We start from the raw sequence: 14,623 nt of genomic DNA, 5'->3' as shown, positions 1-14,623 counted from the left end.
GCTGGGTCAACATGACCCAGGACCATGACATTATGTTTTTCTTCTTATCTAACCCCCTGGTCTCTGGGCTCATTTATGTTACGTCCGCTGTCGCCTAGCAGAGCCGGGTCGTAACATAAGTGGCGGCTCGTCCGGGATCCCTCATAGGGGGGTCTTTGTTCCTGGGAGGGGGGTTAAAAGAAAAAAAAAAAAAAAAGAAAAAAAAAAAAGAAAAAAGAAAGGAGGGGTGTTTGTTTTAGGGTAGCCTTGCCACTAGGGATTATGCACTATGTCGGCTGCGTTTTGTTTACAGCACTTTATAGCTGCCCCATCTCTTGAGATTATCAATAGCTGTCGCAAAAATGATTTGCTGCAGATTGTGGATCACTTTCAGCTGCAGGTTTCAAAAACCCTCCGTAAGTGTGATTTAAAGGCTTTAGTGGTGGACAAGTTGGTGGGAGCTGGTGTGCTTCAAGCGCCTGTTTCGCCTGTGGTCTCTGGTGTGCCAAGCCAAGCTGCCGTAGTTGAAGAGGGCCAAAATGGTTCTTGTGGGGATGGTGAGGGGGATGAGCGGGGAAAAACGCCGCGCACGCTTCCTCGCTATGATCCGCTCTCTTCTGGGAGTTCAGAAGGCAGAGAAGGAGCTCGACTGAAGGTGCGGCTGGCACGTCTCCAATTGGAGGCTGAGGAGAAGGCTCAGAACAGGCGGGTTCAGCTCGAAATAAGAAGGCTGGAGATAGAGGCAGACAAAGCCGTTAGGCTCCGAAAGCTTGAGCTGGAGTCTCAGTCTCAAGCCTCATCTGTCTCTGCTGACAATTCCGGTCCCGCCTCCTCGTCCACTTCTGCTTTTAAAATCAATAAGTGCATTTCTCTAGTGCCCACTTTTAGAGAAACTGAGGTTGATACATACTTTGCAGCATTTGAACGTATCGCTGGCGCATTGCAGTGGCCTAGTGAGATTTGGCCTCTTTTGCTACAGTGCAAACTGCCCGGCAAAGCCCAAGAGGTGGTGGCTGCGCTTTCTTTAAAGGACAGTTTAGATTACTCGTGCGTTAAAACAGCTGTTTTGCAGGCATATGAGCTAGTCCCCGAGGCCTATAGGCAGAGGTTTCGCCAGCAAAAGAAGATGCCAACCCAAACTTATGTGGAGTTTGCTAGAGAAAAGGGGATTCTCTTTGATAAGTGGTGTGTTGCTTCAAAAGCGAGTGACTATGACGCTCTGCGCGAATTAGTTTTGTTAGAGGATTTTAAGAAATGCATTCCTGAGCGTATTGTGCTATATTTAAATGAACAGAAAATGACGTCACTCGCATCTGCTGCTGTTCTTGCTGATGAGTTCGTGCTCACTCATAAAGCCTCGTTTACTGGCAGTGAGAAGCCACGGGTTAGCCCTGTGCAACAGCCACAAACAGCTAAAGTGTCTGGGTCCAGGGAAACCCGTGAATGTTTTTACTGTCATAAAACTGGACATGTGATTGCTGATTGTTTAGCCTTAAAACGCAAAACATCAAATGCTCAGCAACCCAAAGGGGTGGGTTTTGTAAAAGCTGAGGCCCGTCATGAGGTCCATGGTTGTGGTGGTAGGGTGCCAGACCCCTGTTTCGAACCATTCATTTTTGATGGCTCAGTATCTCTAACTGACAATCCATCTGAGTTAAAACCTGTGCGTATTTTAAGGGACACTGGAGGTTCTCAAACTGTCATCCTCGCAAGTGTTTTACCGTTTTCTGCTGAAAGTGAATGTGAATGCCCGGACCTATGCCCGCCCCAACTTCATGCAGATCAGAGCGTGTCAGACCACTCACACCATTGGCTGCTGCAGGAGCCTTGAGTACGACAGACCAATGACGCAGCTGCCTGCAATTACCTGAGAGTATAAAAGGCTGAGGATTCTTCATTCGTCGAGGGACTTGTTGATTCGAACAGACTGTGTAGAGCCTTTTGCCTTTTGCCTTTTGCCTTTTGCCTTTTGCCTTTTGCCTTTTGCCTTTTGCCTTTTGCCTTTGTTTTGAGTTGCCTCCTGTGAGATGTTTAGAGGAGTAGTGTTCTACTGGTGTCCATAGTGTTACTTGAGTTGTTTGTTATGTTTGTTTAAAATCACTCTATTGCCTAGTGAGTTGTTTCACTAACTGTTTTCAGTTGTGTTAATAAACCTTATGTTTTTCTTCTTATCTAACCCCCTGGTCTCTGGGCTCATTTATGTTACATCCGCTGTCGCCTAGCAGAGCCGGGTCGTAACAATCCCCATGTACTAATGAGAAGTGAATGAATGAAAAAAGGGAAGGAGGGTGGGGTGGAAATGAGAACAAACAGCTTGTAGTATCAGGGGGTTATATACTCTATAGGCAGAGATCAAGTGTAGACTGTATGCAGGTGCGGTCCTGCACTTGAAATCAGATGAATGATCTCCAGTTAAATGCTTTAACTAATTGATTATACTGAAGAATTTAGGTCTTTCACAACAAATGCCAATATGATTATTAAAAGATGAAGTAATTCAGTTATTTGGGTCAATGTGAATGTGAATGGTTGTTTTGTCTGGCAACCTGTTCAGGATGTTCCCTGCCTCTCGATCTTTGGCAGCTGGGATAAGATCCAGCCCCGTGACCCTGAATTGGATAAGAAGAAGATGGATGGATGGAATATTTCTGTGATAATAATAGAGTACTTGAAGTAAGTTTAAGTAAGCTTACTGGTTAACAGGATATGAGAATGCAATTGTTATTGTTGGCCATGTCACCAAAGAGTTGGCCCCTTACACAGCAGCATTAGTATTTAGGTTCAAGGTTCACTTGACAAGTTTTTCCTCAGTTTCCCTCAGTCCCTTTATAGTTTGCATTTCATCCCTGACTGCTGACTAATTCAAGTATCTGATTGTTCAGCTGCTAAATCTTTCTTCTGGTGGTTACATGTGTCTCATGTTTGCCACAACATTGCTTTCACTCTCCCTGTGTGCCCTCTACATGTCAAAAATAAGAATTCAATGCTCTTATCTACCTTTAGCTAAAAGACATGTGTAATATTGAAATTGCAGCACTTTATATCAACAAAAACGTGACCAACACATCAGATTACTGATCCTGTATTACACTACAAGAACATCCAGGGAAGGCTTTCCCTTTTAACAAAGTAAATCTGAAGTCACATCAGTCTGTTGACTAATTTGGTCCATTGAAACCATAAAAAATTGTCCGCGTACTGACTGCAGGGTCAATGTGTGACTAGAAACAACTTGAGAGCTGAGTAAAACCCAATTAAACCATCAACCGTCAGCTTTCACTACGACCTTCACACACCTGCCCCAACCAGCCACATTAATTTTCTGTCACAATTTATTAAGTGATAACATTCATCAATTACGCAAACAAATTTAAATCGGAGAGGGCACAGAGCCCAGAAGCACCGCCGTCTAAATGTGCCAAGTCTGTTTAGAAAAAAACTCAACATAAACGATTTCTTGAAAAGACCTTGTATATCAGGAGGTGACAGCAGATGTGCTCGTCTCTAATGCGCTTGTTTATCACTGTGTTTAGAAAATGCAGATAATATGTCGAGCAAGCAGCTGGTCCTTATTAAAAAAAAACATGAATTCACAATCAGCTGTTCAACCGCTCCATTAACCGCTCAGTGGCAGGTTTTGAGAAAAGACTGATTCCAAGAGAGAAGTACCCCCTCAGTCGGTCTCGTTGTACTTTATCACAAGCAAACAGAAAGAGTTGCCTCATTGCTCCAATCCATTACCTACAGGAATACTTATATACCACATGTATGTTCCAGTTTGGCCTTTACTTTCATAACATCTACTACACACCTGTAAAGCTGACTGATTTTTGCATGGCTGTGATACTGTGTTGGCATATCTTTCCAGATATATAAACCTACCACTGGACACAACAACCAACTCAGTGGTGCTTTCCACAACAGCGTGCGTCTTGAGGAACACAAAAACAGACAAGCTGAATATAATACCAGTTGCGGTATCATAATTATGGCCCCTTGGGGCTCGTGAGTAACATCACCTTCAAACTTGGTCTTCATTTTAATATCAAAAAGACACCAGTAAATAAATGATTGAAGCATTATGCGTACACATGCCCCCTGTGAATGCATTGTTACATTCTCTTACCGGTACGCTGATTTCACATGTCATGTTCTTAAGAGTCACAAAATTTGTATCCTCAAAGGAATTTTGTTTGACTCACCACTAAATACAGGATGAAGAATGTAAAATAGTGCCCTGGGCCTGGGGCTAGTATAGATGTCTTTCTAACCATGAAGTCTCTTGAGAATAAGATTTCCCTTTCAAGGGAGAAATCTTTTGTATACTATCCCGTTAGGAAATAAATGAAAGACTGGTTCACTGTGATAGTGCATTCATCGCTGCAGAGTTGGTCTGAAAAGTAAAGCTAACAAACCACAGTGTTAAAGGCACGGCAGCAATTTTTTTTAATCATCTCCTACAGGTCAGTCCAGGGAAGGATTAAGGTCACCACAGGGATGAGGTGACTGATGTAATTGGAAATGGCCAAATATATTGCTCCAAGGACACCCTCAAGGGAGGGCTGGCGAGTCCAACAGTGGTGTAGAGTAAAAGTGGTATTTAACGGTGGATAAAGTCGTGGACCACAGTCTTGGAAGTATGGACAGAGGGGCTGGTGACCACTCTGATAAGTAGCACTGTAAAAAGTATGGCCCATAATAAATATGGTGGCAAGAGACTGGGATCAACTGTGTTCTGGTGAACTACACGGCAAGGGCAGGAGTATTCTTGGACAAGCTGCATAAATACAGGGAGTGCAGAATTATTAGGCAAGTTGTATTTTTGAGGAATAATTTTATTATTGAACAACAACCATGTTCTCAATGAACCCAAAAAACTCATTAATATCAAAGCTGAATGTTTTTGGAAGTAGTTTTTAGTTTTAGCTATTTTAGGGGGATATCTGTGTGTGCAGGTGACTATTACTGTGCATAATTATTAGGCAACTTAACAAAAAACAAATATATACCCATTTCAATTATTTATTTTTACCAGTGACACCAATATAACATCTCCACATTCACAAATATACATTTCTGACATTCAAAAACAAAACAAAAACAAATCAGCGACCAATATAGCCACCTTTCTTTGCAAGGACACTCAAAAGCCTGCCATCCATGGATTCTGTCAGTGTTTTGATCTGTTCACCATCAACATTGCATGCAGCAGCAACCACAGCCTCCCAGACACTGTTCAGAGAGGTGTACTGTTTTCCCTCCTTGTAAATCTCACATTTGATGATGGACCACAGGTTCTCAATGGGGTTCAGATCAGGTGAACAAGGTGGCCATGTCATTAGTTTTTCTTCTTTTATACCCTTTCTTGCCAGTGTGATGGAGCATTGTCCTGCATGAAAATCATGTTTTTCTTGAAGGATGCAGACTTCTTCCTGTACCACTGCTTGAAGAAGGTGTCTACCAGAAACTGGCAGTAGGACTGGGAGTTGAGCTTGACTCCATCCTCAACCCGAAAAGGCCCCACAAGCTCATCTTTGATGATACCAGCCCAAACCAGTACTCCACCTCCACCTTGCTGGCGTCTGAGTCGGACTGGAGCTCTCTGCCCTTTACCAATCCAGCCACGGGCCCATCCATCTGGCCCATCAAGACTCACTCTCATTTCATCAGTCCATAAAACCTTAGAAAAATCAGTCTTGAGATATTTCTTGGCCCAGTCTTGACGTTTCAGCTTGTGTGTCTTGTTCAGTGGTGGTCGTCTTTCAGCCTTTCTTACCTTGGCCATGTCTCTGAGTATTGCACACCTTGTGCTTTTGGGCACTCCAGTGATGTTGCAGCTCTGAAATATGGCCAAACTGGTGGCAAGTGGCATCTTGGCAGCTGCACGCTTGACTTTTCTCAGTTCATGGGCAGTTATTTTGCGCCTTGGTTTTTCCACACGCTTCTTGCGACCCTGTTGACTATTTTGAATGAAACGCTTGATTGTTCGATGATCACGCTTCAGAAGCTTTGCAATTTTGAGACTGCTGCATCCCTCTGCAAGATATCTCACTATTTTTGACTTTTCTGAGCCTGTCAAGTCCTTCTTTTGACCCATTTTGCCAAAGGAAAGGACGTTGCCTAATAATTATGCACACCTGATATAGGGTGTTGATGTCATTAGACCACACCCCTTCTCATTACAGAGATGCACATCACCTAATATGCTTAATTGGTAGTAGGCTTTCGAGCCTATACAGCTTGGAGTAAGACAACATGCATGAAGAGGATGATGTGGACAAAATACTCATTTGCCTAATAATTCTGCACTCCCTGTATTGAGACTAGCTGTGAGAGTGGAGAGGATCACAGTCTGATCGGTGAATTGGATTACAATGAGGAAGAAGAGGAGAACAAAAGCCTTGAAAGCTATTCTGAAAACAGGAAATGAATAATTAAGACCCCTGGGCCTTAATTCCTCATCCCTAAGGAACTACCATGGTCTTGCTCTGGTAGTGCAAGACCATCAGACTTTCCTCCCTGGTTGCCCAACCAGAAGTCCCTCAGAGTTGAGAGATAGTGTGAAAGTCTTTCACTGTTTTATTTGTTCAATATTTACATGATGTTTGAAAGTAAATAAGAAAAATAGTGGCCAAATAGTTTGATTTAAATAGACAAGTTGTCATTCACCTTAACATTAACATGACGTTACATATAGGCCCAAAACAAAAAGAGAAATAACTTGAACACTCATAGTGATCCTCTGACTCAGAATTGTGTGATACTTCCCACTACAGTAGGTTTCTCCAGGACTACATTTTACCATAAAGCCACACACACACACGCACAGACACACACACACGTACACACAGAGTCGAAAGGTGGAAACAATACCAGTTACTGTGGGTAACAGCACATCCACCATATTTACTGTGTAGAAAGTAGGAATGTTTACATTTCTGGATACTGACCTGAAGTTCATATCTGAGTGAAAATCAACAGTTAAAATATTCAGCATTATATAATTGCATAATGATGCTAAACTGATGCTGTTTCTCGTTTAAACATTAAGCGTATTTTACACCAGCATGACACACAGCTCCTTGAAATGACCCAAAAAAACCCTGATTACATAAGGCTGAATATTTACATCTAATTATACGTTCCCCCAACTCTCTGCATCCCACCATTTCTCTGTGTTTTTGTTCGTCTTCCATCGAGTGTGCAGTGAATTCCTTAATGTGGGTTGAAGCGAGAAACTGGGCCAAATATGGATGATCAATACACCTTCTATGATAACCTGACTGAGTCTTATTAGACATGATGGGATGTAGCCTCCAGGCCTGCCTTCATATTCATCTGCGCTCGCTTTGACTTACTTTGAATATTTGTGTTTGAAGAAAGCAGACTGTGATAGAATCCAGGCTAAACCACCTTTCTGCTGAAATCTTCATTTCCTGAATGTGTCAGTAGTGGTAAGAGTAACTTCTATTAAATGCATCGAGTGATACTGAGACCAGATGCATTTGTAGTTCCACATACGGTAGAAGGATGTAGGCTTGGATATGTCACTGCAGCATATTCACTCCAACCACCAGCTAGATGTAGAGGGTGGATAACATGTCATTTGTGGCGCTTACAGCTCACAATGGCCTGCTTTCCTTGAGAAAATTCCATTTTCCCATTGCGCCGGGGTATTTAAATCACTTTAAAGGCAGATATAGCTGATATGGATATATCTGTCTCTTCACACTTTTGTGCCCAATTGTTGTTGTTGTTGTTGTTTTCTATAAAAGATGTATATGTAAAAGGTTAACATATGTGTTTAAGTTGAAATGTGTGGCTGATAAATCTGGATTAAACTAATAGTTAAAAAGTTAAGAGATAAAAAGACTTATGGGGATGTTAGTTCAGTTTATGTCTTCATACAAGAAAAAAGGGAACACCCCAGTTATATTTTGGTCTTTGTTATATCTTTAAGTGTTGATTCAGTATTTTCTAATTACACTTTACATCTTCCATGCCATTATTTAAAAAAATACCACTAGGTGGCGCATAGCACTCAGGAGGAGCGTAAACCCCCCCCTGGGAGGCAAATCTGCACAATAAATCCTGCAGTGGAATCGTAAACAAGTTCATGATCTGTGCCTCTTTATTTCAATACACAGCTGCAGGATCTAGGATCGCACCCATCCCAGGCACCTGTCACACCAGGGGGTAACATATACTGTAACACCGTTCCATCTAGGAAAACATTTGATAGAGATCATGAAAATTACCATGACATGGTAAATGGACTGGTTCTTATATAGCGCTTTGCTACTCTTCTGAGCACTCAAAGCGCTTTACACAACTTGTGCATTCACCCATTCACACCAGCACATTGTTCTAAGTAACATTCACACTCCGATGGATGCATCGGAGAGCAATTTGGGGTGCCCAAGGATATTTGGCATGCAGACCACAGGAAGCCAGGAATCGAACCACCAACCTTCCGATCAGTAGATGACCTGCTCTACCGCCTGAGCTACAGCCACCCCCATGTAAACTTCTGACCACAACTATATGTAAATTATAATTATAAATATCAAGAGTATTGCGAAAACTTTAAGGTACTGTATATTTAGGCATTTTGACACTACCTGCAACAGGAAGCTGACATAATACTTAACAAAGTAACTAGGAAACTTTGACTCGGGTCAATCAGCTCTGAAATTATTTCGCTGCCACTTTGGATGTGATTCCAACTCCACAAAGAGTGTCAGGATACATCCTGTATCCTGACACAGCTTCAACTCCTGGATCAAACCATGAAATCCGCCCTGCTGCTGCTTTTTCATCAGAATTGGATGAACCCAGAATGTCAGTTTCTTAGTTCTCTTGTTTACAGACATCAGGAGCAGCTCATAATTGTTTGATGTTGACATTCATGATGCTCTTTTTTTTTTTCCACAATGCGTTTGTTGATGATAAATTTGTCACAAAATGCAACAAGTGTGGATCCAAAAAATTTGGAATTTCATGATTTTCTTTCACAATGCTGCAAAATAGGTCCAATAATCACACCACTACCGTGCTTGGCAGTTGGTGTGGGGGTTTTGTGTTGATATGCTATGTTTGATTTTGGCTAATGTGATACTGGCCAGAAGTCTTGCAGTTTGTTCATAGGCAACTTTGCAAACATAAACCTGGCAACCTTTCCAAACAAGCCCTGCTTCTTTAGACTTTTTCTGCATTTACTGCCATAAAAATGAATATTTAGCATGCTAACCTCTAGTGTAGTAGTAACTAGTTCTTGGAGGGGTTTTGCAATTTCTATGAGCATTGCATGGCCTGACTTTGGAGTGAATTTGCTGGGATGTCCACTACTGGGAAAATGTAGCACTATTGCGTTACCAGACACCTGAATGCTCCAGACCAAGAAACTCTCAAAATATCTGCTTTTATAGAAGCAGTTACACTTATAGATGATCAGTAAATCAAGTGCATTTGATTAGGAGCACTTGGGTACTAACCCTTTCTAATTACTATGTACCTAAGTCCCTTGAAAACTTTACAAATGTTTCTGACAGAATGGTCAAAGGAGCATGGTACTGTAACTGTAAGAGCAGGATCACCAAGTGCTGAGGTGCATATGTTACACCCCTGAAAACAGGGGGAAAAGAATCACGAGAGTGATTATGACTTGCGTCTCTCATGCAGTAGTTTATTGCAGTGAAAATGAGCAGAAACGTTTCACATTCTGTACTGCTAAATGTCACATGGTGGAAGAAAAACACTAAATAATAAACCGAAATACTAAAGTGCTTTCTATACATATACTTGAGCAGGTTTCCTGACAAAATGGCTGACAATCGCAGCGTTTTTAGCTCCTGCCGTTATCTTAATGGCCATTACACAGTACAAAACTGAGGCTCAAAACCGCCACGTATATGTGCACAAAACTGTAATATAATGCTTCTAACGCTTACAAAACAATGAAGGATTATCTCTTAAATATCTTAACAGTGTACACATTGGAAATATATCAACTTTTAAACACTTTTACCTGAAAACAGGGGGAAAAGAATCACGAGAGTGATTATGACTTGCGTCTCTCATGCAGTAGTTTATTGCAGTGAGGAGAACGCGCGAAAGCCCCCTAGTGGAGAATAGAGACACTACTAATCAATCCCAGAAAAGGCTTACTAGCCGATCACTGATGTATAGATTGCAGTTCTCTTAAATAACATGAAAGCCATTAATATAACATGAAAAATAATAAACTCTTAACCATTTTCTTACCATATTTACATTATTTTCATCCTTATATCAACTGATATGAATTAGTATTAACTGAACAGTTTTATATGCAGTAGTCCTTCAACCTGTCACACATAGTGCTGAAGTGAGCCAATGTGCTGTTGACTCACAAACTGCAGCTTTCCAAACCTCCTCTGGCATTAACATCAGCTGAAAAACTGCACTGGGAGCTTCAAAAATGGGTTACTGTGGCAGATCAGCTTCTGTTGGTGTAATGTGTTGGCTGCCCAGTACCTCTGTCCAGATCTTCAGTTTAAATTTAGTGAATAACCTTTTCTTAGTGCTGTATTTCTATATTGTCTCATGTTGCACACAGAACTAAACAAGTATTTCACAATTATGTTGCTAACAAACACGACAGCTTTGTGTGCAACGCTTTCTTAGAAGGCAAAGGTCTGCTCTGTAAATATGACTGGAACAGATAACGTGGCTCACACTGGGTAATGAGACAGGAAGAAATGTTCAGGGAGCCCTGAGAGAGACATGTAATGAAGCATTGTTTGCAGGATGAAAATGCATTTGTGCACACACAGGTAATGAAGCATTGTAGGAGCATGAGCCTGGCTGAGGCTGATAACATCCCGTCGTGCCTGATGGAGGACAATGGGCCGTAGAAATGGAACCACCCTGTCTGCACCCAACTGTACCATCATCTTCCCAACAAACACACTCACACACACACAACGATAGATAGATGTACCTGATAATCAGGAGGATAGATAACAAGGACTCAGGAAGTGGAAAAAAGGTCTGAAAATAACACTCTGCTACTCCTCGTTGTGGCTTAGCTCTACTTCTTGGCCAACATTGATCATCGCCAGCATTAACCCCTGATTCCAATTTGTTCCACTAGCCACTTTAATTAAAAGACACATTTTCATAAAAGGAGAGCCAGCATACCACAGTGGGAGCTCCAACATATGGATGGCTTCTAGAAAGAAAGTTATGGTAGCTTATAAAAGCTCCCATGGCAGAAATGCTGAGAGGCCTGAGTGATTTCTCTTCCTTTTCATTATCCTCTAATCTGACTTTTGTTTGCTGAAAGATTAACAACCCCCTCATGAATATATGCCAGAGTGCAATCATTTTACCTCTATGCAGAGATGCACTAGATGCAAGTGGTTTAGCAAAGGCTGACTGGTGAAACTGTCCTTGGACTTTTGTTTCCAACAACCTAGTCTTTCCTTTTCTTTCCTTTCCTTTCCTTTTCTTTAGATTATATCAGAATTGCAAGATGGAAGTGTTACTTGCAAAACAAATGAAAGTGAATACTTTATCTGAATGAACACATGCCGTACACTCGATGACACCTCAATGCAGTCTTGACAAAGTTTTTGCAAGCAGCGAGAGTTCAAAAATTATTATACGGTTTGTTATGTTGGAACGGCTGTTTTGTTTGCTGGAATAATGAAATGATATTTATACGGCTCAGGCAACAGAGAAATTCGAATACTGAAAATGGATTCTAAGAGTCAATTAACCTTGTATAGATGAGGGCTGCAATGCACTTGCTTCCAGACATCAACTGGTCTTGAATTTTGGATCTCATGCAAGGGAAGCCTGAGGAATAATGTCGGCTTTCCATTATAAAAAGGTTGGAATCCATTTTCCCCGAGATAATTTCAATTATATGAAACAAGCATGAATATTTTAAATTAAAAATGTGTCCTGGATATGGACGGGTAAATACAGCAGGAGGAAAAGAATAGCACATGCATGATGCATTTCAGCCTATTTACAGCTGACAGCTTTACCCTCAACAAATAACCTGTTCCATTTGAAAGAGACTCTTCAGCTCAAACTCATGCCTGCGTTGTTTCTCACAAACTATGCAGGACTCACCTTTGTGTCATGTTATTCTTCCTGTTTCCCAGCTGTCTTCTATTCCTAATGAGACATGTAACTCGATACTTGAATCTTTTCAGTCAGCCCCACACTGTTCAGCAACCCATCTGCATCGATATTTCTGGCATCAATCGTGCAAACCCATCACAGCCTGTGAGTGCCCCCCTCAAGCCCATGGCAAATGCCGTGGCCTGGTTCACAGACAATCTAATGCCCAGCAGGAGACAGTGTAAAGAGCCCGGCAGAATCCCTCAGAGGCTCACATACGGGGAACTAACTTTCTTCACTCTTTAGACTGACTTCTAGTCCACTCTCATATCATACATGGCTGTCGCAGTTAGAAAAAGTGGGGTAAGACTTGTTTTCCAAGAGTCAGTTTAATCTACTGATGGTGCCAGACTAAAATCAATAATCATCAGGATTCATCCTCTCATATAACCAAATTTGATGGTATTCTGTCCTTTATTTACTCCGATATTTCCCTGTAAAAAAAAAAAGAAAAGAAAAATACTGCCTACCACCAAATCCATGAAATGTTGTCTCGATAAACCTGGGTAGATGTAAGCCGAAATCTCCATCTACAGAAGCGAGAAGGGCTAAGACACTGTTGCTGCTCAGTATTTTGTCCCACTCTGGGTTTCGTGTGTTTACCTAAAGATTGTTTTACCCTATCACTCTGTAACACTGGTTGGATGTAGCAGGATGAGTGCACGACTTCAGTCAGTATAAAACCTTCAGAGAGGCCAGTGCAGCAGTGAAAGATATGGGAAGAAAGAGAAGAGGGAGTGAGACCACAGTATTTGACATTTACTGGCCTTTGGCTGCATTATCAGGCACTCTGCAGGAGAGACCACTGAAGAAAGAACCTGCCAGAAATCCCACACACACATTTAAAAGAGCATTTTCTTACACTTGAGTTGAGGCTCAACATGTGGTAGACATACAACATTCTGCATTATATTTCTCCATTAAAAAGAACACACCAAAAAGAAAGTAGTAGAAAATAGAATTTTATATCTACACCAAATTATTCAAATACATCTCCAAAATAAAATTTTGTTACGTGTCCCCATGTTGCAGTTAAAAATTTGTCAAAGCAGTTAGCAAAGAAAGTGACCTCGTGTTGCCCTCTACTCACTGGTTAGCATAGCCCCAAGGCTACAATTTCGAGGAAATCAAGTGGGCATATTTTCCACAGTTATTCTTTTTCACATGCACACACCAGGAAATTGTCTTTGTCCAGGGTGTTTTTCACTACTTAATGTGGTTTAGCTGAAGTAGCTGCCTGGAGGCAGCACATGACCACTCGCTAGCTAACGACTCGCTATTAGCACATCGGCACAATCCCACACCATATGGACTTTGTTGTACGGAGCTGGCAGGTTATAAACAGGGTAATGTCCAATGATTCGGACATTTGCATTCTAATATGCTTCAGATAGAAAAGTTCAGGGCTCCATGTTTGAAAATAGCTTGTCAGCTACAGGGTGGGCCATTTATATGGATACACCGTAATAAAATGGGAATGTTTGGTGATATTAAAGTCCTGTTTGTGGCACATTAGTATATTTCAATAGGAAGAGGGCCATGTGACACATCAAACTTATTGGTAATGTCACAAGAAAAACAATGGTGTGCTTGGTTTCAACGTGACTTTATTCTTTCATGAGTTATTTACAAGTTTCTCTTTGTTCACAGCCATTGACATGTCGAAGAGGTTAACACGTGAGGAGCGGATCGAAATTGTGTTGATATCTGGTGAACGCAGTAACCGGATCATTGCAGCAGATTTCAATGCAAGACACCCTACGAGACCACCCATCTCCCATGCTACAGTTAGCAAACTGCTTGCTAAGTTTCATGAAACTGGTTCAGTGTTGCATTTGCCAAAATGTGGACGTAAGAAAACTGTCACTAATGAAGAAACATCAGTGGCTGTCCTAGCTTCATTCAGCAAGAGCCCACAGCATAGCACTCGCCACATGTCACTGGAGAGTGGCATTAGTCGAACATCCCTTCAGCGGATATTAGCTACTCACAAATGGCACCCTTATAATCTCCAGCTACTGCAGCATCTCAACGTGGATGACCCAGATCGGCGCAGAGAATTTGCAGAATGGGCAAAAAAAAAATTGGAACAGGACCCTCAGTTCACGCAGAAGATTTTGTTCAGTGATGAGGCAAACTTTTATGTGAATGGCGAAGTTAACAAACAAAACCACCGCTATTGGTCTGACACTAACCCACATTGGATGGATCCCTCCAAGACTGTTGGACCAACAAAAGTGATGGTTTGGTGTGGTATATGGGGCACAACAATAGTGGGTCCATTCTTCATCAATGGAAACCTCAAGGCCACTGGATATTTGAAATTGCTACATGATGATGTGTTTCCCTCTTTATGCACTGAAGCTGGCACGTTCCCTGAGTTTTTCCAGGAAGATGGTGTACCACCGCATTATGGGTGCCAGGTCCGAGCACTCCTAGATGAACAGTTTCCTGGAAAGTGGATTGGTCG

General features: G+C 41.7%; 1 protein-coding gene across 1 annotated transcript; it reads left to right on the top strand.

Moving 5' to 3' along the window:
- The first annotated feature begins 268 nt into the window (after positions 1–268).
- Positions 269–1,850, top strand: LOC146394111 (uncharacterized). Its single transcript, XM_084924096.1, has 3 exons — positions 269–502; positions 542–1,418; positions 1,657–1,850. Exons 1-3 carry the CDS (start codon positions 269–271, stop codon positions 1,848–1,850), a joined length of 1,305 nt encoding a protein of 434 aa, XP_084780222.1.
- Positions 1,851–14,623: the final 12,773 nt, after the last annotated feature.

This window comes from Perissodus microlepis, chromosome 1, assembly GCF_051167445.1.
Source record: "Perissodus microlepis isolate ML-2025 ecotype Zambia chromosome 1, ASM5116744v1, whole genome shotgun sequence".
In the NCBI taxonomy this organism is placed as follows: domain Eukaryota; kingdom Metazoa; phylum Chordata; class Actinopteri; order Cichliformes; family Cichlidae; genus Perissodus; species Perissodus microlepis.
Note: the sequence above shows the minus strand (reverse complement) of the source record. Positions and strands in the feature narration are given on the sequence as shown.